We start from the raw sequence: 27,172 nt of genomic DNA on the forward strand, positions 1-27,172 counted from the left end.
TTTCGTTAAAGCCACACGCAGAGGTAGCTACTAACATTTCCTTGTTCATTCATTTCAGTCCACTACATCATAGTTAGTTTTTTTTTCCTGTTTACCTTGCAAGTATGAGAAGCATATGGCTTTAAACTATGCCAAACCGGTCTGCTCTGGTCGTGAGTGAAAAAATGGCTTCAATCTCCACTTTATGCCTTTGCATACAATGACTTTAGTGCATCGTATCAATACTGTACAACTTCCTCTTTAAAATACCTTCACTAAAGGAGTTAATACTGGTGATTTCAAACAATCAGCACCGTGTCTTCACGATACCAGCTTGGACTGGACTTAGAGGGCGTTAGAAACAGCTGATTGCTCTACACAGCTATTTCCTGTCCATAGGGGTGCCAATATGCCCTTTCTTCAACCAGGGTTCAGTGTGTCCTATCACCAGATTCAGCTACCTGCATAATGTGGTGTCAGTATCTCATTAAGTGACAGTAGCTTTCTGTTTCATTGCCTTGAGGGAAGAATCCATCCCTCCATCTCTCTTCCTCTGTCTCTTACTCAGAGGCTTCTGCCTCATTAACCACCATCAGCATTTCGTTTGCAGGGTGTTATTTGGATGTAAGAGGGAAGCAGGGGTCCGTAAGTGTGTGAGGGTATGCGTGAGCGTTCACTTGTGTGGAAGCCAGCAACTCTCATTAGGCTGAAAAAACATTGACAATGTTGCCAGAATCCCGATCATATCCTCTCCCTCTTTAAATATCAAAGGCTTCCTCCAATCAACTCCCTGGAGTGTGTGTGTGTGTGTGTTATATATTTATATGTATGCTTTGAATATGTCTGCGTGTGTCTGGCAGTGGGAGACAGATGTTTGCTGATTCGTCAGGTTTGCGCTGCAGACTCAGCCCAATTTAGCTGACAAAAATGTGATGCCACACAGACGCTCGTGGTGACACCTCGTTCTTATTTTAACCCCTTTTCGATTCAAGCTCCTGTCTTTTTTTTCTCTCAGTTTTTCCCCCTTCTCTTTTTCTTCTCCTCCTTTGTGTTTGTTCTCTCCTCCGCAAACACCATCCCAACTCCGTGTGTCATTACACCAGCAGCACTTCAGCTGGGTGCTCCTCCAGGGTTGTTTTCCTCTTTGCAGGAACGTCTTACTCAGTCTCGGCTTTCACAGAGGACACTTATATTGCCAGGATTAAAAACGGAAAGCACCTCAACTTACTACATAAACAATGCACAGTGTCTGCCACATTTGTTGGCACCCATAGTGAAGATGTGTAAAAAGCCTTAATATAAATTCATCTTTTATCGCAGTAGCACAATCTTGCACGATTTTCTTTTCTATTTTAAAATCCATATGGGAAAAAAAGTCTTGATATGGGAAGATATCCCATATCAAGACTTTTTTTTCTTTTTTGCAAATGCGCAGGTAAAAAAAAAATCCTTACTATCCTTAACAATCCCTCCAAAGTAAATTTGACTGCGGCCTTTTTTTAAATCTGTACTCTACTTTTTCTTCAAGCTTTCTGTGGATTTCTAGTTTGTAATCCGTTTGTCAAAAGTTTACATACTAACATGACAAAAAAATTTAAACCATCAGGGAAAGCCCAGGTGCTGATTTTACAACTTTATAATCTTCTGATGTATTATGTTAATTCAGATTTGAGGTAAATGGATGCGCCCTTGGTGATGTATTTTAAAGCAACTCCTTAAAAACACAACTTCCCTGTGTGACTTCATGGAAAAATCTAAATAAATAAGCCATGATTTCAAAAGAGAATAAGGGACCTCTACAAGTCTGTTTAGTCCTTTTCTATGATTTCCAAATACCTGGTCCTGATGCCATATCATCTATACTAACAATTATATGTAACTATACTGTATAAACAGCATGGAAATGTCCAACCATCACACTGTTCATGAAGGAGACGTGTCTGTCTTATAAGGATGGAAATGTTTTAGAGCAGATTTTGCACATCAACCCCAGAGCAAGAGCAAAACACTTTGTGAAAATGTTGGCTGAAGCTGGTAAGAGAAAGTCATTATCCACACGGGCTAAATGGCCACTAAGAAAGGAAGAGGCCATTACCCCAAAAGCAAGACATAAAGCTAGATTAAGGTTAGCAAATGCTCATATGGAAAACAAAACAAAAAGTATGCTCCGACCTTGTGAAATGTTATAGAAGACCAAAGTGTACTCCTGTTGGTAAAATTGAGTCGTAAAAAGCATCAACAGCAGCGGTAAAGTCAATAGTTCCATTAGTGGTTCTTGTAAAAAGTTGTATTTCTTAACATGATGTATTTCCCCCTCTAACTAAATATCCTCAAAATAAAGGGTGGATTATTCTGAACATTTCAGTGAGACAATAGGCTTGTGTGATAAAATATGATTTACGGTAAGATGTTTTTGTACTGCATTGCTGCTCAAAGAGAGTTAAAAAGGACATACACCAATAAGTTTGGCGTTTATTGTAACGCAATATGGCACTCATTACAATATCTCCTCAGCGTTTCTATTTTACAATGTACAAACTGGATAAAAAAGGACCATAAATAAACAAAATGCTTCAAGTAGCTAATCCTCGTCATCAAAGGGACGTACATACAGACACAGATGAATGACATTCCAGTCTAAATGTCTATGTCAACAAAAGCAACTGTTTTTAGAATCACAAATAAAAAAAGGATTAAAAAAACAAAACAATCGAACCAGCCTGTTTGTTTGAACACTCCACTGGTATGAATCTAGTAAGAGCTCGAAGTGATACATTCGGTCTGAGTCCTCCCACTATCTCTTATACTTTGCATATTAAGATCATATGAAGACAGCCGACATCTTAACAGACAGAGATCGTGTTGAAAGGTTTCATGCTACACAGTGCATACAGACACACAGACACACTTACGCACACACGGCATTCATCAGAACAAGTGAAAAAATACATTTAATTCAAGTGAAGCGCAAAAGAAAATAACTCGGAAGCCATTCTGCTTATGCACATGTCAGCCTTCACTGAACCGATAAGAAAAAAAAAAAAGGAGAGAGGAGAAATCAGAGCTAGAAAAACAGGATGAACCATCGGTCTAAGCTTTCAAAAGCTCAGAGCTTTCTGTGGCCGTGTCCTGATCAGGGTTTGTCGAAAGCTCCACAGGATGGAAGTTCACAAAAGTGCTCGCCACTGTAGGTCTCTTCTTATGTTCCTTCACTTCTTGTACTTCCACTGGTGAACAGTTCCTCTAAAGTGCACAAATGAGGTAAATGAAATTCGTCTCAAAACAGGTTTGTAACCGCTCACCAGCTCAGACTGGGACCATAGAGTGTTGCATGTGTTGCATTTGGGACAACATTTCCTGCTGCACACTCGCAATTAGTATGTCCTGATGTGAGGGTGAGATTATTCCAAGTCTGTCCAGCTCCCTGTGGGGAAACAGACAGATGTGGTTACAAGAAGTCTTGTTTGCAGCATTCCCCAAAGCATGCAGGGGACATAGCAAACATGTGCTAGAAGGTCCTCTGGTCAAATTAGATCATAACTGAATCCTTGCTAAAATGCAAAACCATATGTGTTGTGGAAAACTAATCTTGTTCATCACTCTGGAAGCACCATCCCCACAATGACATATAGTGGTAGCAGCATCATACTGTGGGTTTTCATTTCTTCAGCAAGGACAGGGAATCTGGTCAAATTTCATTGGAAGATGGAAAGAGCTAAAATACATTGTACTGAGCCGGAGAGTCACCGTTTTCAGCAGTACAAGGACATTAATGCAATGGTTTACATGGAAGCATATTTATTGCTATAGTGGCCCGGTCAAAGTTCAGACCTAAATCGTAAGCCATGGACCTAAAAGCACTTGTGGTTCTACAAAATATTGATTTTACAGGGCAGAACACCAATGCATGGCACAAATATAATCTATATATATTATTTTGCAATTATACATGACCTTTTTTGATCTATAACACAAAATCCCAATAAAAATTCACCAAAGTCATGGTTTTAATGTGACAATATGGGGTTGGAGTTAAAGTTTTAGAGTTAGAGTTCTTTTTTTTTTGCAACACACCATACCTATAAGCTGCATTACATCGTTTTGGTTAAGTAGCAGCTTTCACATCGGGACTACATTTTTGTCTAATGTAAATGAAGGCAAGTTTACGACGAGCGTCACTCACTGGTGTGTGAGAGCCAGAAGGCTGTCGAGGCTGGAGTATCCTGCAGCTGCAAGGACGTCTCTGTATCTCTCCAACCCTATGGGCTGCAACCAATCATATAGCGACCACTGTGGCACACACACCTCTGGTGCAACAGAGACACACACTTCTGATCCCACTCTGGACTCGAGCATTGTGCCCGGCGGTCTGTAAGAGGAGAGACATATTTTTTTTTTTCATTTCAGGGGAGAACAAAGCCTTATTAGTAATAGTGATGAATTGCATGTGGGAGTGTATGTGTAGTTATGCAAGTAATTGTCTCAGTGAACGCTTATTCACATCAGTTTATATTGGTCTGTACTGTGTACCTACCTGTCCCCTCCTGTGCGGCGCAGGGTGCCAGGGTTCCGTATAAGTTTATCCAGCATATTGAGAATCTGGCTGAAGGAGGGTCTGTCTGCTCGCTCTCTCTCCCAACAGTCTAGCATGAGTTGGTGGAGCACCACAGGGCAGTCCATCGGAGCGGGCAGTCTGTATCCTTCTTCAATTGCTTTAATCACCTTTAAAAAAGAACAAGGAGGAAGGAGAAAGTCAGTGCTCTCATTTCGGTTCCATGATTCTAAAGCTAAAGTCATCTTTAAAATGACTGAACCAAACACCAGTACTTTGAAAAACAGCCACCAGAGATGCCAGCAGCGCTGTTAGGTAGCAGTTTTAGTGCCTGGAGCTAAATGTTCTGCAAAGATCTGCCAAATACCAATCTAAACATGCATCGGCATGACTAGAATGTTCTTCCTTCCTTTAAATGATAAACTAATTACACAAATCACCATTTGACCATATGACCTTTGACTGACACCTAAAAGCCCCATAAACTGCAGTCCATTTTAAACGTTGTGCTGCTTCTCTGGATCGTGTAAATACTGTCGACAAATAAAATACATCATCCTGCAGCACACACAGTCAAGCATGATAATATTTCATACTGAAAATGACATACTACATACTGAAAATCTGTTACTTGGTGTGTGCTGCGAAGTCACGAACATGCAGACAGTGTGAAAATAAAGAAGAAGAATTAAACAAAATAAAACCAAAAAAATCTAACAATATGAATAAAAAATACATTGCATAGATAAAATGCATAGAATAAAATACAAAAAATAAAGAAACAAACAAATATTAAACTATATCACACAGGATTTTTTTAATAGAAATTAAATTGAATTAAAATATGATATAACATGCATTTAAAATATAAAAAAATAAAATAAAAAGCCTAACTATGATAACGTGGGAAAATATTAACATGAAAACATTTAAATAAAAAAAACCCCACACTGAATTAAATGATATCAAAATAACTCAGAAACCAGGTGATTGAGTTCTGTCTATGAGTCTACTACTGTAGAGCAAGCCCCTAATCTACAGGCTATACACTGTTACCCAAAAAGCTACTCATCATTATCTCCATCTCAGTAGTAAACAACAAAGCAAAGAAACTCCTCAACGCCTTCCCAGTGTGTGATTTTAGCGGTGTGCTCATGTTCACAGAGACTGATGAGGCATGACAAGTCGATATAATGACTACCTTTGCCACAGTCTCACTAAGGAAAAACAGTGTGAAGGGATTAAATAACATTCCCAAAAGACATTAGATTAAAAACCTTGAATATGATGTACATAAAATTGCTTCCGATTTTTTTTTTACCAACCAGAGCGACTCTTTCTATTTCCAAAGTGAAAAACTTGACTTTACAGCAAAGCTGCTCAGACTGTTCCTCAGATCTAAGAAGCAGTTTAAGAATGATAAAAAAAAAAAAATCCTGAACTATATCTCATTTATATTTAGTTGCTGCTTGGCTGCACATAAATAAAATGCTTTGCAGCTTTAACGTACATCCTAAAAAAAATAATTATTGACTGGTGCAGAGATGCAAAACAATCTTGGCCTCAGCCCTGTTTGGAGATCATTTCAAAGTAATTTCTAAGTAAGTGCAGTGTTCAAAGACAGCGACCAGAATGCAGTGGATAGAGTGCAAGTTATTTGCCCCTCCAATATGCTAAAGAAGCAGCATCTGTTTAATTTATTTCGCTATTTAAATTGGCTCAGGCTAAATCCTTTTTTTTTTGTGAGCGAGGAGAGGTAAAAGTTTAATTGGACTGCCAGAGAAAGTCACAAGACTTGAATGATGTTTCGGAAATTGTTAATTTCAACATTAATCCTCAAGTGCCCAACAAAGGAGCAATTAACAGTTGCTGAAATGCAGAAACTGATGGGTTGTTGTTTTTTTTTTCTCCCCAGACCAACATCATATTTGTGTATTTACTGAACGCCACATGAAGGTTAATTGTATTTGCATGACGTCGAATCATTCGGTCTTATCTGACCAGATTATAAAAACCATTATGTGAGAGTAAAAGTGGAGCTGAGACACTGTAAACCTAAGTCAGCGCTTTAATGAAGACCAACTCATTATCTTGTCTCTTAGGTTACTCACATCCTGGTTGTTCATGTCCCAGTACGGCCTCTCTCCGTACGCAACCACCTCCCACATGACTATCCCATAACTCCACACGTCACTGGCCGTGGTGAACTTCCTGTAGCTGATAGCCTCTGGAGCCGTCCATCTGATGGGGATCTTCCCTCCAGGGGACAGATAGGACCCGGTTGCCTCCTGGAACAGCGGTATAATTGGTTTAGTGAATAAAGGAATTCCATTTGTTCTGATTTGATCCATTTGACACAGAGGAAACAGAGCTACTGCGTTAATAAGAAATGCATTCTTGCACAGATGTCCATGGATTTGGCAAATGTTGCCATAACTGGTGTTTCAGTTAGTCAGACATCTTTGACAGCATTTGTGTGATCTTGTGAGGGAAAATGTTTATGCAGAGCCTGTAAATATTTGCTCAAGATGCCAAAGTGGATTTGCAACTAGGTTTAGTGCAAAAATGAAAATAGAGCGCCTTGCAAAATTATTTGAACTTTCCTACATTTTGTTATATTGCAATCACAAACTTTAATTGAACTCTGAAGAACTTGCTGTCTAAGAGGTTTGTTAGCCAGCATCAGATAAATAACAGCAAAACGGAGAGCAAGGACCACACCAAAGCTTTACACCCCCCTGAACACATAATCTCCATCATGAAACATGGTGGTGACATCATAACGCTGTGGAGATGCTTTTCTGCAACAGGGTCAGTAAAACTGTGCAGAGTCAATGGTTTCATGCATGAAGCAAAATACAGAACATCTGTGAAGAAAAACATGTTAGAGGTTGCAGACCAGAAGTCCACCTTCAACCAGGCCAACATGCTAAACATGCAACTAGAGCTGCAAAGGAATGGTTTAAAACTAAACATATTCATTTGTTAAAATGGCCTAGTCAAAGTCCGGACTGAAATCCAATTGAGAAAAATAGGCAAAACTGTGATTATGTAGATAAGTAACCCTAAATACAACCACTCTGAGTCAATACACTGTTTCAGATTTGTATTAGTAAGAATTTTCGAAAACCATATATTTTCTGTCCACTTCACAATTATGCACTACTTTGTGTTGGTGTATCACAATAAAATACCTGGAGGATATCTAGATGTTGTGGTTGTAAAGTGAGAAGCATGTAAAAGTTCAAGAGGTGTGAATACTTTGTTTTTCTCCATATTTTGTTTATACTCCAGCCTCCATCCAGTGTTGAGCACCTCATTCAGTCTTACCCTTGTAGTGTAGGCGGCCTCGGGGTCGTCCTCCAGAACTCGGCTCAGGCCGAAGTCGGACACCTTACACACCAGGTTGCTGTTGACCAGGATGTTTCGAGCCGCCAGGTCTCTGTGAACGTAGCTCATGTCTGACAGGTACTTCATACCCGAGGCGATGCCGCGCAGCATACCGACCAGCTGGATCACTGTGAACTGGCCGTCGTGTTTCTGGACAAGAAAAAAACGATGTCAGGTTGACTCACAGAAGGTGATGATATTTTATATTGACGCATTTCTTTTCATCTGCTTATTTTTTTTTAGAGGCGCACAGGTCAACATACTCGAAGAAAGGCATCCAGGGATCCGTTTTCCATATATTCCGTGATTATCATCAGTGGCTTGCCTGAACGAGGGGGGTAAAGTTAAAAATATTAAGCTCAACAATACTTCACACAATCGTACAAAACCAGAACTAGCAACACTTACACCTCGTGACGACGCCCTCCAGTCTGATGATGTTGGGGTGGTCAAACTGTCCCATGATGGATGCCTCGGACAGGAAGTCTCTCCTCTGTTTGTCCGAGTATCCCGCCTTCAGGCTCTTGATGGCCACGTAGATCTCCCTCTTCCCCTGCGCGCGCAGCCGACCGCTGCACACCTCCCCAAACTCTCCTACATGTGCACAGTAAACAACAACATCAGCGCCAAGCAAGCATGTGTGTGTGGGTTGTGTGTGTGCTCGGGCGCCAAAGCTAGGCTTACCTATGCCAATAACCCTCTCGATGTGAATACTGCTAACGTCTATCTCTTTGGCAAACTCGTGGATGGCCTGGTCCGGGTCTTCGTAGGTAAACGGATCCACATAGATTTTGACTCCTGCCGTGGGGGAGAGGCACGAGTGGACCGGAAACGAGGCAAAAGATAGAGGAATGCAGAGGAGGGTGAGAAAAATGAGTTGTGTAACTGCATATGTTATGCAAGAGTCTTTGGGAAAAACGCACAAGACGTGCGAAAGAGAATCAGCGAGAAAAGAAAGAAAAAGAGCATCTTGCAGATCTTTGCAAAAGTGTTCAGACCCCTTGATATTTTCTCATGTTACGAGCACAAAGTTTAACGCAGGAAGGGAATGGATGTTTTAAACTCTTTCAACAAAATGAAAAAGTATTATCTTGATCTTATAATGAAAATACTAGGACCTTGTGCAATATGCTGTGGGCGATAGTGATCACAAGTGTGAATGTTATGTGATGTTTGTGGATTTTATACTTATGCAGGAGCCAGTGTTTGTATGGATGACACATTTCCTTTAGTTGATAAAAACAACAACACTGAAACCCCCAAATAAAATCCAAAAATTACAAACTACTACCCTGAACACACTGTCACACTGGTGATGGCAGCAAGATGCTTTGGGGATGCTTTTGTTCAGCTGGTCAGATTTAATGTGAGCCAAAAGGTCATGAAGCTAAATAAAGGGCAATTGTTGGACCTGCTAGAGGATACAACAGCATCAAGCCACTTGTAACTTACATACAGAGCTATAATGCAGTTGTTTAGAGCAAAGCAATTTATGTGTTAGAATGGTCCAGTCAAAACCCAGACCTAAATCCAATTTATAGTTTGTGGCAAATCTTGAAAGCGACTGTTCACACATGCTCTCTACTCAATGTAACTGAGCTTCAGCTTGTTTGCCAGGAAGGATGGACAGCACTCAGCCTCTAGATGTGCAAAGCTTGTAGACTTGAAGCTTTATTCACTGCAAGAGGCATTTGGTTGTAAAGGGACACAAAAAATAAAAACATCAAAGGGGTACAAATACTTTTGCAAAGCCCTGTAATATGATTTTGTGTGTGTTCAGTACCTGGGTTCAGATGTTTCTCCTCTTCCACATCCTGCTTGGTTTTACTGTACTTGCTCCTCCTGAAGAGAGAGAGAAACACACGTCACACAAAGAAAGCCAGGACGACTAAAAATCTGTTCACTTCCCAGTGTCTGGTAGGATGTTTAGAGTGACATTATCTGATAAAAGTGTGCATTTGTTTTGAACTTTATTTAATGTCTCAGGGCTTTTCCTTAGTTGGGTTTTTAAGGATTTGCAGCAAACAGAAGGCGACAACAATAAGAAGAGAGAGAGAGAGCGACGGCCTGCAGGGAAGCACCAGATGAAAGCATTTCAGGCACGGAGGAAGGAGGGGCTACGCCTCAGGTAGGAGCAGATAAAAGGTGTTTTCTATTAAACAAAGAAACTGTCAAAACCACCTTTGCGTCTGAGCAGGTGTGAGTGTGTGTGTGTGTGTGTGTGGATGACCGTGGATGCGGGCATCGGCGCGTGCTTGTGAGCGTGCAGATCGGCTAACACGCTAGCTGTGCAGCTGAAGACATTAATGGCAAGCCCGGGACAAAGGGATTATCACTGTCTCCACTCTAATCCCCTCTACAAAACTGCAGGTAACACATGTTATTTAATCTCACAGTAGAAGGTGAACTATGAGTTGTTGCAAATTGGTTTTAAGGCAGCATTTTTAAAAAAAAACTGTTTTTGACAGAGACGCTTACAGAAATCGTTACTAGCTTAATCCTTGTGCAACAGTTCTGTTTAAAACAGGGCTCCTTTAAGGTGAATTCAGACCTACCTATTGCAACTTAAATTCAAACTTTTCCCAACCAGAGCAAAGTCAATTCTACTGTTACACCTCATCACCTTTGTATCAGACACTTATTTACTTGTTCAGTGCAACATTGCCGTGTTACAGCATGTAGTTGCGTGTATTGATGCTGCAGGGTGTATTGTCCTGGTAATCTGCTGTGATTAGCTGTTCTAGCCGTCTAATCCCAAAAGAAGGTTACATTCATTGAATTAACTATAAGTGTAGACTTTCGTTCTCCAGGAGATTAGGAAACAGTATGTGTGTGTGTGTGTGTGTATACATACACACACACACACACACACACACACATATATATATATATATATATATATATATATATATATATATATATATATATATATATATACACACACACACACATAAACACATACACAAAAGGAAAAACGGAAGGAAAACAAGGCAAGGGAATATTGAAAAAGAAGGAAAGACACAACAGAGGAAGGGTGTAAGGAACCAGTGGAGGACAAAGGGTAGTAAACAAGAAAGGAAAGACATACAGAACAAAGGATACAAAAAACTAAGGCAAAAAGAAAGAATGCACGAATCAAGGACTTAAAAACACACAGAATGGAGGACAAGCATAAGAAAGAAACAGAGGAAAGAAAGGAAAAAGAGAGGAAGTAAAGATGGATAACATTTAGACAATAGGATAGAGAATAAAATCATAAAAAAAATATTAAATTCTCTATCTGCCCCCCCCCCCCCATAGGTATTCAGACCTTGATAACATGTACATCAAATTCCATATTTATTCCCAAATCTTGCAGGATGGTGGAACCCTGCTAACATCAGTCTCATGCACATGTGTCAGATCTAGAGCTCTTTTAGAGAATAGAAATGCGCTCCATGATTAGTCCTTCTCTCAGTAGGTGTTAGCCAATCAGAATTACCCCCTAAAATAACAGAGACTGACGTAAACTGTTAGCAAGACAACGACTACTCATAACTATTCCAAATAACATAGAAAGAACAACAAAGGTCGCTTTGATTAAAGTGGGATCTTGCACATCTGCATACCTGCGACTAATGATGAAGACAGCTGCCGATATGAGCAGTAAGATTCCCACCCCACTGACAGACAGCAGTAGGAAGGCCGAGTTCACACCTTCGCCGATCAATGGAAAGGGATCTAACAAGAAGGGATAAACAAGTCATCAACTAAAAGCTAATAATTCAACATTTTGCCCTAAACGGCGGGACACTGCTGGCTTAATACCTGAATTGGTGGAGAATTCAAACGGAGCGCTGTACTCCCCGTATCCTGCGGCCGTGCGAGCTCGCACGTGAAATACATACACAGTGAGCGGGTTTAGGCCCGCCACATCCACGCTCCGTAGGAAGGTCCTCATTATGCGGTACGACCTCTCCCTCTGATCCTGATTAGACGAGACAAAAAAGACTAGTAGTCTCTTTTTAAACGTCCGACAGAAAGTCCGTCTGCGCCAGGCAGGGAAACACAAACGGCGTCCCAGCACATTGACATTCACACAGCTGCCTGCGTCGCATTAACCTATGGGGCAGCTCACCTTTTCGTAGAACTTGACCTCGTACTCCAGGATGACCCCGTTCGGTCGATCGGGCTGTTGCCATGCCAACGACAAACTGTGCCTCGTTACGTCGGTGAGTTGGATGGATGAAACTGGAGAGGGAGCTGAGAGGGAGCGGACGATAAGTAGAGATTAAACAGTGACAGAGCTTTTTTTTTTTTTTGGAGATTGACTGGTGAAACGGTAAAATGATAGTCGCACTGCTCTGGATACAGCTAAAAGTGTATCCACTGAACGTTTCCATCAAAGGCCCTTTTTGAGCCAGCGAGCGGCGCACCTCATTCCTTTCTATTCCGCAGAGACCAGCCTCATTCTACCCATACGTCTCTCCATTTCTCTGTCGTTTTGCCCGCGCTCGTCCTTTTTGTGCGGCTGTTCACATGATATTGGAACATATGGTAGAGCAGGTTGGACTTGACACATCCCAGGCACGCTCTCGTGCTGTGCAGACACAGCAACTTATTTCCCCAAGGCACCTGAAACTAAGCAGGTGCGCCGGTATCTAAATGCCACCGTAAAGACTCGAAGCAATGGCACTTCGGATGTAACAGCATGCAAAAACAAAGAGAATAATAATAATAAAAAAAAGGGCTTGCACTAAAAACTAATAGGGAGCATGTGCGAGAGAGACGCCACATACCAGCTGACTCCTTCACAAGTAAAATGAAACACTTCATAAAATGTGGGTGAGTTTTGTAAGACTTCTTTGGTTACATGCTGAGGATAAGAAAAGCTCTTCTTGCACCAATGCGGTTGTTCTATTATTTCATAAGCGTCATGTTTGCTTTTTTTTTTTTTTTTTGGCACTAGTGGCCTTTATTTGACAGTAAGCTGAGAGGAAATGGGGTTAAGAGAGAGGGGGAAGACATGCGGCAGAGGTCCATGGGCCGGAACTTGAACCCGGCCACGGGTCGCAAGCTCTACCCCTGATGCACAACCAGCACAGCCATATTGACTTTTTTTTTCCATCCTGTCTGCTTTTTTCGATTCGTGTCGAGATCCGTGATTTCCTGAACACTTTGACATCATCTCGAGAGCACCCCTGTAATTAATTTGATTGTGTGGTGTGGGAGGACAAAGTAATAACTATGAAAGCTATGATGGGGATAGTAGGAACAACAGTTTCCCGTGGAGACAGAGGAGGTAAAAAGTAAAAAATCCAAATTGAAGGTGTTGTTGATATCAGTGGAGAATACGTTTCTCCTCTTCGCTGCCAGCTGCCAAGCCGTGCACTGTAAGAATAGGGAGTCGAACTGCAGTGGAAACGTGATGCAATATGCTCCCTTAGTAAGACAGTATAGCAGTAGTTAGACTTTTATATAGGTGGAATAAAAAGAAAGGACACTCCATCTAAATCTTACAGTTTTATGTATTTGTGTATATCTAATGTTTTTGGGACATACTCAATTTTTCACTGACAGAAGAGACATAGAATGTGGTGAACTCAGCGACTCAGACTCATTTTTCCCTGGGAATCCAAGAGCTGGTTTCCAGGAAACAACTTCAAGTCTATTTTTTCCCAACAAATGTTTCCCTCCTGATTACGCCATGGATTATTTACAGCAAAAACTACTCAGGCAGTATTTACACCATCAAGTAAAAGACTTGTGTTTTGTTTTTTTTGGTTTCATAACAATCTGTGTAAATCCAGCTGGACATACAGTCAATGCTGGCACTCAACATCCTTCCAGACAGACGGCAGACAGCGATGCTGTAGTGAAGAGCTGAGTTAAAACCATCTACAAAAACTACAAAACTACTGCAAAAACCTCCTCCTATATTGCCCAGTGCAGCCACCCATTGGCCTGGGGATACCATGGAGACTGAGAGCAGCTTGTGAAAAGACATTGCTGACCAAGAAGTCCTACTCACTTCTCAGGCAACTCCTCCAACTGCTTGTTGCTTCATTAAAAGATCAACTCATTCATATGCTGCAACTTTTTTATCATGTCTGCAAATATTATTATGCATAGATTATTTGACTCTACTATATTTAAGTGCATTGAACTAGGCAGTACCTTTTAACATTAGTATTGTCTTTGTAAACTGTTGTGCAGGATTTACATATGTTACCTGTTTTTGGCTGTGGCAGTTTAATAAAAGGATAGTGGCGTCTGGCCCTACATGTTAAGTGTTTTCACAGTACAATTCAACACTGAGCTATCAACTACAGCAAGTACAACTTTTAAGATAAATATGTAATCAACTGTCACAACAGACCTCATAAAGATTAGTCAAATGAATATCCTTGTGATATGGTTGAGTGTATTGCAAATCTTTGGAAACTAATGTTTAAAAATCGAGGCGCAATTATGTTTGGGTGGTATTTTAAATTTATGTGGATTATTGTTATTGTAAAGGAAAGTACAGAATTTGATTTCGATTTCTATACGTAAAAGCAAAGCTTTATAAAACTAGACACAACATCAGGCCAGACAAAAAGAGCAATGGTGGCAGCGGCAGTGTTTGGTTATAAAAAAAAAGAAAAAAAAAAAAAAAAGCAGACTCAGTTCACATTAAAGGGAAGACTTTGGATATGAAGACACATAGAGCTCTAAAACATAGGATTTGCTAGTCAATGGTGCCGGTACCCCTCCTTTAAACGCCAATTGATCTATCATCAGCTAACGCAGAAACACACAATATTTTTCTAAACTTGACACAAGTATAGAATCTTTCAATATAGAATCTTTAGCGTAATTCGCTAAAATGGGAGCAGATTTGTTTGGTTAAAATAACATGTCTTGATTAATTAATTTCTGTTTTTTTATTTATTTTGTTCCACAAGTAATTTTCAATTAAGCATTTTAATAATAGGGTATACTTTAGAATCTTAAGATTTTGGTTAATATTGCTGAATAACTATAACATTCACCACTGTGTGCTAATGTCCGTTGCAACCAAAAAAGGTAGTTTCAGGCCATATTGCAGCTCTTTCGTGCAGAAATTCTGTCTTCGTAGGTCAAATTAAACAGCAAAACTGGTTATGTATAGGTTTTATAAAGGAATTTCCTATTTCATAGAAAAATATTTAAAATAATAGTTTTTTTGTGGATGCAAGTGAAAAGCAGCGGGAGCAGATGGAATCCAGGAGTATGCCTAAAGTCAGTTCTTTTGAAGAAGACCAATAAAAAACAAGCTTAAGCCCTAATATATATAATCAGAGCCATAAAATTTGATTGGTGTTCTTTTTTTTAATGTATTTCGAACAGATTTACCACTCACGATAAAAACAACAACAATAAAAAAAAAAATCACTGAGGCATTCTATTTTTTTAATTGGGATAAACATCTTGCTCGTTTCATGCTTCTACAGTTTTGACCATTACTCATGGGATCTTGCCTCCCTCTGGGCACGCATGCACTGAACAGCAGTTTGTGCTCAGCTGACCCACTTACGGAGCACGTCGCTATAAGCAGATTTCTTGGTGTTACTTGAGTCGACAACCTGACACATTTATCACATGCAGCACTTCTCCTCACCTGCTTGGTTGGTGGTGAGGCTGACCGATGCACTTTGGGAGGCCCCTGCACCGCTGACCTGGGAAACCCCGTTGCGGGCGTGGACAATGAAGGAGTAGTGGGTGTGGGCCCGGAGCTTGCTCACCACCACCCTGTTGGTCAGAAGGCCGGTCTGGTCCGGAGAGAAGAGCACGTCTGAGCCGCAGGGGAGACAAAGCTGGGTGCTGGAGGCAGAGTCAGAGCCAGGCCAGCCCTGGAAAACCCCTCTGCCGAGCTGGACCTCCGGTCCCACAATCCCCTGGTCTGACTGCATCCCCATGCTGCTGCTCTGCACCTCAGGGTGGGAAACCGTGCGATTCCTTGAAGGTTGACCATGGCTGCCGGTTTGACAGATGAGACACTCCAGACTATAACTTATGTCGCTTCTTCCTCCCAGCCTCCGAGGGGGGGCCCACTCCAAGACCACCGATGTTTCATTCACCACAGAGATGAGCTGCTGTGGTGCTGAGGGAGGCTCTGGTGAAAAAAAAAAAGCAAAACCATCCATGTATGTAGCTTCATCGCATGTGGAGGTGGAACAATAAGAATGCAGAAATACTTCAGAGGGCAGTCCTTGGCTTGACATGGAGACATCTGGCATTACGTTGAAAACCATATGGCTCTGGGATGTTTTTGATGGTTTGGTTGTTTTCTTTTTTGGCATCTAATGTTGTGTGTGCGTGTATGTGTGTGTGTGAGAGTGAGAGAGAGAGTGAGAGAGAGAGACTCGCGTACAAGTTTGTGCTCATGTTTCCCAGGCTGAGGAAACCATGGGCTGGATATAGGCATAATTAAGTTTAAGACACACAGCCCCGCATCTTCAAATTGCTTACACAGACAAAGAGAAAGCGTAGATACATTTATTCTGCCCTCAATGTCTTCAGTTATCACTACCAGACAGGATGTAGATGGTGCCTTAGTCATAAATAATGGGATCATGAAACAGCGGTGGCATTCACACACATTTGTGTCCCCTTCTGTTTGGAGGAGATAGAGAGTTTGGGAAACAATGACCGGGCTCTTCCCTTTTTATTCGTTGGAATTGCTTGCAAGCTTCGTCAGTGCTTTTGCTTCCGTGTTAACTGTTTGTGTGTCTGCGCTCTTACGGGTACAGGCCATGGAGGGAGGATCGGCATCTGCGCGGAAGAATCCTGTGTGGCAGTCGCACACGTTAGCCCCGTCCCGGAGTGAGCGGCTGTGCGGAGGGCACTTGGAGCAGCCAGCATCTGAAGACTTGGACTTGTAGAAACCCGCAGAACACGCTGCACAGGAGACACAGTCGCATGAAATACTTGTTAAAAAATAATGTAAACCATGAAACATTTCACCCCAGTAAAAGCTCTGATATAAATGTACAGTATTGCTTTTTATGATCACCAGTGAGGCTCTGCAGCAACTGCAGCTTGCCATTGGTCTCACTTGAATAAATATTGGTAGGAAGTAAAACAGTTGCACATTTGGCAGGAAAAGCGTTGACAGAAAAAAAAAAACATCAAACTTCTATAAACTGAGCTGTAAACAGTATTTGTCCCCCTGACGTCTTTTCTGTTTTGAGTCTTTCACTAAACAAGTCGATGTAATTGTTGATTGTAATTGAAATCTGTTAGATTTCTGTGAGGTCCACTCAAAGACATCATTCTAAAGATAAAGGTCCATATATCTAAAGCTAAAAAAAATTTGGGGCGACGGTGACGCCCATTAAAGAGTTTGTGAGTTAGTGGGTTGCTGGTTGGATCCCCTGCTTCAACCGTCTCAGTCGTGGTGTCCTTGGGCAAGACACTCTGAATTGCCTGGTCAGAGGGCCTGGTGGCGCTGATGTATGGCAGCCTCACCTCTGTCAGTCTGCGCCAGAGCAGCTGTGGCTACTAACATGGCTCACCACCGTCAGGGTGTGAATGTGTAAATGACTGATTGTAGTGTGAAGCGTTTTGGGGTCGTCATACATGATAACACGCTATACAAGTAACAAGCCACTTAATTTAGTGTAATTTTCAAAATGAAATAATTTTAGGATTAAAACTAAAATAAGAAACCTTTGATGTGGAATTTCAGTAGAAATCGTCTACAGTTTCTTAAACTAGTAGAGTATTTTTTTCTCCTATTTACACTTCTCAGGTGACAATTCCTAACTGCAGAGACAAGATGTCCTCTGGATACCGCCATACTACTGCCGCACTACTGCTGTACTACTGTGGCTACAGCAGCCATTCTCAAAATATATAACCATAAATGTTGTAAAAGATATGTGGTTTGAAATTATCCAGCGCTAATCTCTTTGGTTCGAGATAAGACCTCATTTGGCTCCAGATCCAGATTCCAGAGCACCAGTAGAAAGTCTCCGGTGTAGATAATTTTCCTATTCTGTGTTTAACTGCATCTCCCTGCTGTAAATAACAGCCTTGAGCCACACTCACAATGTTACTTTATTTTACATCAGTTTCTTGAACCTGTCAGTGTCTACCACTCTAATAAAGACCAACCCACAAAATGGTTTTTCATCCAGGCCTCTGGCAAATTCAAAGCAAATTTTGAGAACATTTTCCGAAATGACAACTTTTTTTCATGAGACGTAGGAGACTTCAAGGTGGCTGTGGTGGCTGTTGAACGAACCTTAATTGAAAGAGTGTAAGTCAAACCTGAGACGGCGAAGAAACAGAAAGCCTGACAACCCAAACCAAAATGTGCAACAGAGAAGAAAACATTTAAAGATGGCATTCTCTTCTTTGGTGTGTACTTTATTAGAAAGCCAATATCCACTCTAATGCAGGCTGCACACAGACAGTCATCCCTGACATGGATTCAAATGGAAGTTAACCCTTGATGAAGCCATCGTTTTTGAGATGTTAATCAGCTTTACGGTTCAAGGACAAACAGTTTTAGAGGTTGATCCTAGGAAAGAAAGAGATACACTGCAACGGGGCGGGGCCCTCTGACTTGTATTATCTTGACTTTTGATGAGCGAAGAAAGACACACCTAAAAGAACATTTACTGATCGGCTCCCACTCACACGCGGAGAACAGAAACACTGGAAGTGAATACATCAAAACTGCAAAGTCCCAAACGGCCCACACAAACATTACTGACATTTAAATACATGAAAGAGGAGAAACAGAGAAAGAAAGAGGGTGACAGAGAGACGAGGAAGGGTAGCGGAGGGAGGGAAATCTTCTCTCTGTATACCGAGGAGTTCACGCATTGACAGAGCCACAATGCAATAAATGAGTGCATAATTATACTGCTTGACATGTACCGCTGAAGCAGAAGACATCGCAAAGCGTGGTGGGTTCGAGCAATTTTTTATTTGCATGTTTAATTTCACAAGGAAAACCTTTGCTTGTTACTGCTGCAACTCTTTTCAACACCTCCTTTTTCATCATCAGTTCCTATTCATCCTCCTCTCTGGGTCTCACCAGCTTCCTCACTTCCATCCTTTGTTTTCCAACCCTTTCACATTTCCAAGACGCTCAAAGACATCCAACTAGGAGAGGATAGGAACGCGGGAATGGTGTGTGTGTGTGTGTGTGTGTGTGTGTGTGTGTGTTCAGATGTGTCAGTGTGCTTTATGACGCTTGCATCAGTAAATGAGAGGGAGGAAGTCTCCCCTGTAATCTACTCTGACCAACCATCCTGCCCCATCTGTGCAAGTATCCACAGATTTGCTCTTTCACACACTCGTTTGCCCGTCCTTTTCACATTTCACATTCTCCTCCGTTCACGCTCTCTCTGCAATTTCTCTCCGACCTCTAACTTACCGGCCTTCAACTCTCTAATAACTCTCTCCTGCTTGTTGCATATTCGTACAGGAGTCAAGCCCCCGTTGAGTTATCGCTCACGGCTCCACGCAGATAAAAGGCGAAGACGAGACTGCACGTAAACACTTCAGTCGAAACCTGTAAATTCATAAACAGCTTTACAGCTGATAACTGCCACTTTCATCTTGTGAATGATTCACCCTGCTGCATCAGGTGATATAATCAACCGCGTGGAGGAAACAAAAAAAAAAAAAAGCCTTATTGTAATAATTCGGTTGCTGCACGCATTCCTTTGTTTGCGACTGTCAAAGTAGGTAGGTATCCATTGTTGGTAATGAAGGGAAAATTAAACGGAGAAAGACTTAGGGAAGCATTTAAACTGTTGAGGACCTCGAGGTTGATTACACGACTCGACGGGAACGCCAGGAGGGGAACACCCTGCCTTTGTCTCTGTCCTTTCCAGTCCTCTCGGCCTGGATGAAAAGAAAGAGAGGTATTTGAAGCCATAAACTTCTGTCAGCACCCTCTCATGTCTCTATTCTTTCCGTTTTCTGTAGCCCTTTGTGTCTTCCTTAGCACGGGTTTTGACAGGAGGGGGCGAGTGCTGGTGACCTGGAATAAGAGCTCATGAGGGTGTCATTAACCTGACATTAACCCTGCGCTACCGAGTGCCGAGGAAGCGTCTGAATTGGACAATAAAGTAGGAGCGACGGGGACAAATACACAGGTCCTGATAATACGAGATGAAAACTTGAGTGGAAGTGTCTGTCTGTGGACGCATTAGTGTAGTGCCTGTTAGAAAAGGACAATAATTACGCTGAGATCAGCTTTTAGGAAATTGTAAGGGATGGGGAAGGTGGAGTGGAAAAGACAACACAGGGGGAAAATAGACAGACATGGAGCGAGAGATAAAGAGGTGAGAAGAAAAAAAGACTAAATGGGGACGAGGGGGAGGAAGAGGAGGAGGAGACTCGGAGGGGAAGGTGCCCTTTGATTACTATCAGCATTGTTGGCATTTGCATACGCATTCTTCTGCTACCTCGAATGCAAATGCGGCTCATTGCGAATCCAAGCAAGAGTCTGGTCGGCACACTGTACCCCGCACGTGTGTGAGGGTGTGTGTGGGGATTCTCCTTGACCCGGTGTTATCTGTCATCATCCCTTGTTCCTTCTCAGCAGAGGGGTGGAGATGGAGGAAGTACCCCTGACTGCTCTGGTCTGACACCTGTCTGAGTGATGGATGGAGGCAGGGATGGATTGATTGATGAAAGGACCAATACACTGCCACAGAAGAAAGAAAACACTCTGACTGCCAGGGGTCGTGCCCCTTTTAATTAAAGCCAGTAGAAATGCGGGAGATTATACACAGGAGGAAGTTCTTTGTAGACAAATACAGAATAAGAGCTCACAATTTTCTGTTCGGAAAAAATGGACGAAACAATGATAATAAATGGACGTTTAGATTGAGATACAGAGAACAATCAGCTGGTAACAGGAGGTGGGTGATTTGAGCTGCTACCAGGCACTGGCTTACTAGAAGCTAAAAGATCTGCTCTTCTTCCCATCTATAACAGCACCAACCACAACACTCTTCAGTGCAGACACTGTTCATGAGGGAAGAAATCTCCAAGCTAACTATTTTTTCCACATCAGTGAAATAGTATAGACATATAAGAAACCATTTAAAATTAAACTGTACTTTCTACAACGTCTGCAGTTCCTCCAGGCTGTAAGGGAGCAAGCAAGAAGAAGACTTCTGTACATAACAAGAAGGCTAAACAAAGTATGGAAAAGCAGCTTGGTTTCATTGTTTAGAACGTTCCTCCTCTGTCATGGAGCATGTTGGGTCTGAAGGTTTTTGCAGTTTGTGGGATCTCAGGGTCAAGGTGAGAATTTAAATGCTCTAGAGCATTAAAATTCAGGTTAGTACAGCACTGTCGGTCCAAATTAAGAGGTATGGAGAATTAAGACTGTTTTCAGAAGTCAAACTAAAAAGCATAAATTACATTCATTGTATATAAACTGTTTGAAAATAGTACTTTTTAAATGATGTATTATAATTATTGTAATTATAATACTAACCTTTATTTATACAGGTAGTCTCATTGAGACTCAAGTCCTCATTTACAGACCTGTTAGCACACATTTAAAAACTCATACATATCAACAATACACCGGAAGGCCGGTGCTACAGAGCACTGATGGCTAAAACAAGCCGACACAGAGCCAGCTTCTATCCCCAGGCTGTGTCTCTGATGAACACTCTACAGTCAGGGTAGCCAACCATTCTGCTGCTGCTGCAAAAATAATAATAATAACCCCCTGTAGACACTGCTCCCGCTCCTTTGTCCCCATAAAATATGTATTTTTTTAGATTGTAGTTGCTGTCTGCTTACCATTACTGGTCTGCCTGTTTCTTTACACAATGTGAGCGTCGTAATCAATTCAAATTCCTTGTTTTTACCATCAGACTCGGTTGTAATAAAGGTTGATTCTGATAATCAACCATCACAAGTTTCCTCCAATTCTTATATTGTGGGTTGAGAAGCTGAATTGTTTGTGAACAGCTCATGTAGACAAAGTTTAGTAAGGGCTTACCAGGGCAGTAGCCCCGAGGCCCCAGGGCTTTGGGGAACCCAACAGTTAAAAGAAATGTACAGTTGCTTTGCAAACATTAGAAGTTTCCAAAGAAGTTCATGCCCATATCGCTGTGAGATGTTTTACGTGGATAATGTAAACTCCACAATCAGTTTGTCTTTGTGAGACCCTGTTTTACAGCAAGGGCTCCTTCACACACAATGTGTAACATAACACTACCTTTAATATAAATAATCAATGACAGCTAACAGCAGGAAAGTCAGCATTTCTCTTCTCTGAATGCCGATCTTACATCTTCTTACATTATCGTTCTTAAAAGGAGAAAACAAGCATCTAAATTACAAATTGGCCTCAAAATCTTGATCGGTGCATCTGAGATTTTAAACCGTCTGAAACCTTTAGAGCTCCCTCCATGAGAGTGGCTGCTTTCCATCTCATTAAAATGAAAACAAAAAAAATCACAAATCTGGCTTAAAATGTATGAGATATAAAGAGAAATGTGTAAAGACTGGCGAGTGTGTGTGTGTGTGTCTACCCGAATCCAACGTTACAGACATTAGCATGTGAAAGGGGTTCTACAACAATGTTCCCTCCTCCCTATCAGACACACATCTACCCCGCCACCAGCGGCAGCAAACCCCCTACTCCTGACTGAGGATCTCAGAGAAGAGTTCAGGAAGAGAAAGGAGGGATAATGAGACTACGACAGGGAGAGACTGAAAAAAAAAAGAAGCTTTTCCGTTGCCAGAGAACTATAGACAGACTGGTGGAACTGGCAACGCTCCTCTGCATTAAGACCAACCTGGGAGATGGAGACAATAGCACACAAACACATGCATGTGGTCTGATTTTGGTTGGAGGAATGCAAACCACTCCCCCCCCCAACCTGAGTTTGGCTAATTTCAGACAATTATTTGTGGCTCTCCTGCGTCTTTGCTTGGACTGTCACCTGCCGTACACAAACACCCAAAAGACGCGCACAGACACACACTGTCTTCCTTCTCCGTTTGCCCCTCAACGCTACTCTCTAGGCATTCCTGGGCATTCCTCCAAACTGCGAGTATATTGGAGGGAAGGCTTTGTTGGGCAGAAAATCAGAGATTTGGAGCGCAGGCGCACACTCGATCACACGCGCGCACACACACACTGTATGTTAGCAATCCAACATGTCCCGTGTCCAGAAACGCAGTGCAATAATTAGAGGGGCTGAATGCAGCGATTACGCACTCACTCCATCATCTGCTTGCTCTTTCTTTCTGTCATCTCTCCTTCAGCGTGCCTGCCTTTCTGCTCAAAATGCTTTCTGCTGTTGACAAGACACTGCAGGTGCATTGGAGGGAAGCACAAGCATTGAAATCTCTCCGGGTGGAAGTGAGCACAGAGGCAGAGATGCTCCGGCACAACAAACATTCCAATCCTCCCAGGCAGCACGTTGAGGAGAATCAGACGACAAAGAAGAAAGGCGCTTGGCGGAGAGGTGCTGAAACAAAAAAGCAGAAGGCTCCTCTTTCGTTCTGCCCCTCCAACCCGTTCAGATTTGGGATTCTCTCTGTGGTCTAACCCTTCCTTGTTTCCGATCATCCCAGACGGATCGCAGCTGTCAAACTTTTGACGTCTTCATCTGCCTCGGTCATGACCTCGCGCTCCGCCGCCAAACTCCCTCTGTATCTGCGTGCGTGTGAGCGGCTGTCACTCAGAGTTTCCTGACGTCTTCATCAGACTCAGTCATGACCTCGATCTTAACAAGGGCTATAGAAAACAGGAGGGAGTTCCCTATCTCTTGTGTTTTCTCTGTTCGTCCCCTTTGCTCCCGGTGATGGACCCCCCCACCCGCCCCCACCGGGGGAGGAGCAGCCATGTATTGATGCCTTCTGCTGTCAGTGGCCTTCTTTCAACCCCCTCTTGCCCCATTCAACATCTAATCCCTTCTTCCTCTCCAGAGCTTCTCCTCTCCATCCACGTCACCCTGCGACAACACTGCGGATGAACTTTTCACACTGCCGCTTTGTCTGCATCCACTCGGATTTAGGCTCATTTTAGCAGCGGGTTTTTGGATATGCTAAGATGCCTTGCAGCAGTTAGCCCAGATTACGCTTTGTCGATTCAAACCCTGACATGCAAAGTTTTCATTCCCCCGTGAACTTTTACGCACTTTGTCACGATACATCCCCAAGCTTCAGTTTAGGGATAGATCAAGAAAAGTGATTCACGGTTAAATTTTTGTTTTTCATTTGCCAGTTCAAATCTTAAAAAATATAGAGTGCATTTGCTGTCAGTCCCCTTTACCCACGTGCCTCTAAATAAAATCCAGTTAAACCAGGTCACTTTGAAAGTCATCAAATTAGTCCACTGATGTGGAGAAATCTGAGGTTTGTTAGAGAACGTTAGGGAGCAAACGGCATCAGGAAGACCAAGAAACACACCAGTTTAGTGAAGGATAAACGTATGAGAACCATAAAGCAAAGTTAGTTGAGAAAATAAAGTCCCTAACTGAAAAATCTCACAAATCCTTGTTCACTCCATTGTCTGAAAATTAAACAGGCATGGTGTTACACCTTTTTCTGCAACCCACCAGAGAAAACAGTGTCCCTCAAGTGCCCAGACTCAATGCTTAACGTGCACAATTTCATAATCACTCTGCCTGAACCACGCTTTAAAACCCTGTGAACGGTACTAAATATTAGTAATGCCTGACTAAATTTTAATTAGATCATTTTGATCATTATAAGCGAGTTAAGCCACGCCCGCACGTACTTCTAACGCTATTGCTTTTCAAATTAAACTTAGTATTATAAACGATCAGCGCCACTGGAGTCACATAATATGATGGGTCACAACAGAGCAGTGTCCACCTAAGCTGACAAGGAGAGCTTTAATTAGTCAAGCAGCCAAGACCTCCGTGGTGACTCTGCAGAGATCCACAGCTGATGTGTGAGAATCTGTAAAAACATCAACCACTGGTCATGCATTCAAATGATCTATGAAAAGGAAAACTGCTGCTGAAAGAAAATCATAAACGTTATGTTTAAAGTTTGTTGTAAACCGTTTAAGGAAGACTCAAAACATGTGGAGAAAGGAGCCTTGGTCAGATGAGATCAAAACTGCTTCTTTTGGCCTGCAAGCAAAACTCTTTATCTGCCAGAAACCAATGCTGGACATCACCATCCTGCACACACCATCGCCACAGAGGAACGTAGCAGAGGTAGAGTCACGCAGTGAGGATGCGTTTCTTAAACAGGGACAGGGAAGAATGGCCATCTCCATGTGTACAAAACTGGCAGTTTTCTAGAAGCTGCTGAAGGCTGAGTACAAATGCATAACAAGACTTTCAGATTTCGGTTTTCAAAACATTCAGTGAAGCGTGTCCTCTTCCTGCCACTTCAAAATGATTTACTACTCGTGCTAAAGCTCACGAGTCAGAATTACTTAACTTGCATGACGGCAGCTTTTCAAGTTTTACTGCAGAGTCCGTTCTGCTTTTTTTCTTTTTCTTTTTTTAAACATCCGGGGCTAAACTGACATTTTGTATGTATATTTCGTTACTAGGTGGATATCCTGTTATGGCTTTCTTACATGTCTCACGGATCCAACTGAATCCTGACCAAGATTAACGTAGCTTATTATGAAGAACGAAAAGCGGAGGAAACACCCGCCCTGTGTCCATTCAAAGGTAACAGAATCTGCATACCAGCACGGAAGCCCTTTTGTACTCGGCTTGGCGGTGTCTGTTATAAAAACAAAAGCATGCTGCATCCACTTAGGAGGCTGCTTATTGCGGTGGCTATAATGGATGCAGCATTTTACTTTTTTTTTTTCTGTGGTAATAAATATTGTGGACCTGCAGCAGAGATCTTTGGAACATGTTCAACGCTGGCAGTGTCACCTACTCACTGTAACGAGACTTTTATTAACTCTGATTTACAGTTTTGTTAATGCTGAAGTTGTTTTCCACATCTTACCCTTGGAATAAGAGCGGAGGGGCATTACTCTACAGTGACCACATGGGCCACTAGTTTGGCCTTACATGTGTGGAGTCGCTGCTGACTGAATTTGGGAACATTGTTTTCCAACAGAAGGCTCCTAAATGCCAAACCTAAATCTTTTTATCATCCTGAAAGGTTCGGCAACAGAAACTACCAAAATCTAAGTCGACACGTTTTGTTTTCTCTGCCTGTGCCCATCTTCATTTCAAGAAAGGGATCTCCTGTGTGCAGGTCCACCGGCTGACCAGAAAAATGGAATAGCGAAGGTCACGTTACAACACACGGAGAAAGAGAGACTCTTTGACAAGAACTGAATCGCTCCCATGTGTGGCCCATTCTAAAGCGTACATAACCCTTCAATTCTCAAACTGGAAAGGATACGGCACAAATATGACAGTCAGACTAAACTGACGGGACAGCCAAGGAGAGCATTAACCCAGGAAGGAGCAGCCAAGAGCCTTGTAAGATTTACAGCCCAGGTGGAAAAATTAGTTGTGCACTACAAAAATATGGCCTTTGTAGGTTCAGAATTAACCCAAACACTATTTTATGGGTTACAAGTGAAACGTAGTGTAGGGGAAACACACACGTTATTCCTACTGTGGAAAATGGTAGTGGTAGCATCATGATGTGGGGAAACTTTTCTTCAACAGGAACAATGAAGATGTCCCTGATGGGAAAATAAATGGAGCTAAATAAACGGCAATGCTGGAAGAAAATCTAGGATTAACGTAGCAACTAAAGACTTGAGACTGGTCGCCAGTCCACCACAGACACACAGTCATGCCCACACACACAACTATGGGCAATTTAGGAAGACCATTTAACCTAGCAGTCATGTCACTGAACTGTGGGAGGAAGCCGGAGTACCCGGAGAGAAGCGGGGCATGCACAGGGAGAACATGCAAACTCCATGCAGAAAGACAACAGGCCAGGATTTGAATCCAGGACTTTCTTGCTGCAAGGGAAGAGCGCAAACAACTGTGTAGCCCTCCAGCCGGACAATGAGTCTTAATGTGGTTTGAGTTTGAGGTTGGAAAGTATAAATTCTTTTGCAATAGATTAATCTCAAACATTTTTTTTATGTTGTAAGGGTTGGGAGCTTAAAAAAAGGTGTTACATCTTTAAAAAGACTGCAGCTAGTGAACGTCAAATGGAAAGGAGATCTTTCAGAAACAGGAGGGATTGAGGATAGACATGTCATAAAACCAGAGAGATGCATCATCATCATTTGATCAACTAACGTGTGCCAAATTTTCAGCTAACAGCTTTTTTTTT

At 42.1% G+C, this 27,172-nt stretch overlaps 1 protein-coding gene across 1 annotated transcript in view; it reads right to left on the reverse strand.

The window, feature by feature from the left end:
• Positions 1-2,431: 2,431 nt before the first annotated feature.
• Positions 2,432-27,172, reverse strand: part of LOC105934221 (ephrin type-A receptor 4-A) — a 35,506-nt gene continuing 10,765 nt past the window's right edge. The window contains exons 6-19 of the mRNA XM_012874112.3: positions 16,667-16,822; positions 15,543-16,037; positions 12,039-12,163; positions 11,729-11,888; positions 11,530-11,641; positions 9,705-9,763; positions 8,606-8,719; positions 8,330-8,515; positions 8,185-8,246; positions 7,862-8,071; positions 6,643-6,819; positions 4,514-4,701; positions 4,163-4,348; positions 2,432-3,403 (exon numbers count right to left, since the gene is read on the reverse strand). Coding sequence (XP_012729566.2) covers positions 3,286-3,403; positions 4,163-4,348; positions 4,514-4,701; positions 6,643-6,819; positions 7,862-8,071; positions 8,185-8,246; positions 8,330-8,515; positions 8,606-8,719; positions 9,705-9,763; positions 11,530-11,641; positions 11,729-11,888; positions 12,039-12,163; positions 15,543-16,037; positions 16,667-16,822 — 2,348 coding nt within the window. The 3' untranslated portion in view covers positions 2,432-3,285. The remainder of the gene's footprint in view (positions 3,404-4,162; positions 4,349-4,513; positions 4,702-6,642; positions 6,820-7,861; positions 8,072-8,184; positions 8,247-8,329; positions 8,516-8,605; positions 8,720-9,704; positions 9,764-11,529; positions 11,642-11,728; positions 11,889-12,038; positions 12,164-15,542; positions 16,038-16,666; positions 16,823-27,172) is intronic.

This window comes from Fundulus heteroclitus, unplaced genomic scaffold (assembly GCF_011125445.2).
Source record: "Fundulus heteroclitus isolate FHET01 unplaced genomic scaffold, MU-UCD_Fhet_4.1 scaffold_165, whole genome shotgun sequence".
NCBI classification, from domain to species: Eukaryota; Metazoa; Chordata; class Actinopteri; order Cyprinodontiformes; family Fundulidae; genus Fundulus; species Fundulus heteroclitus.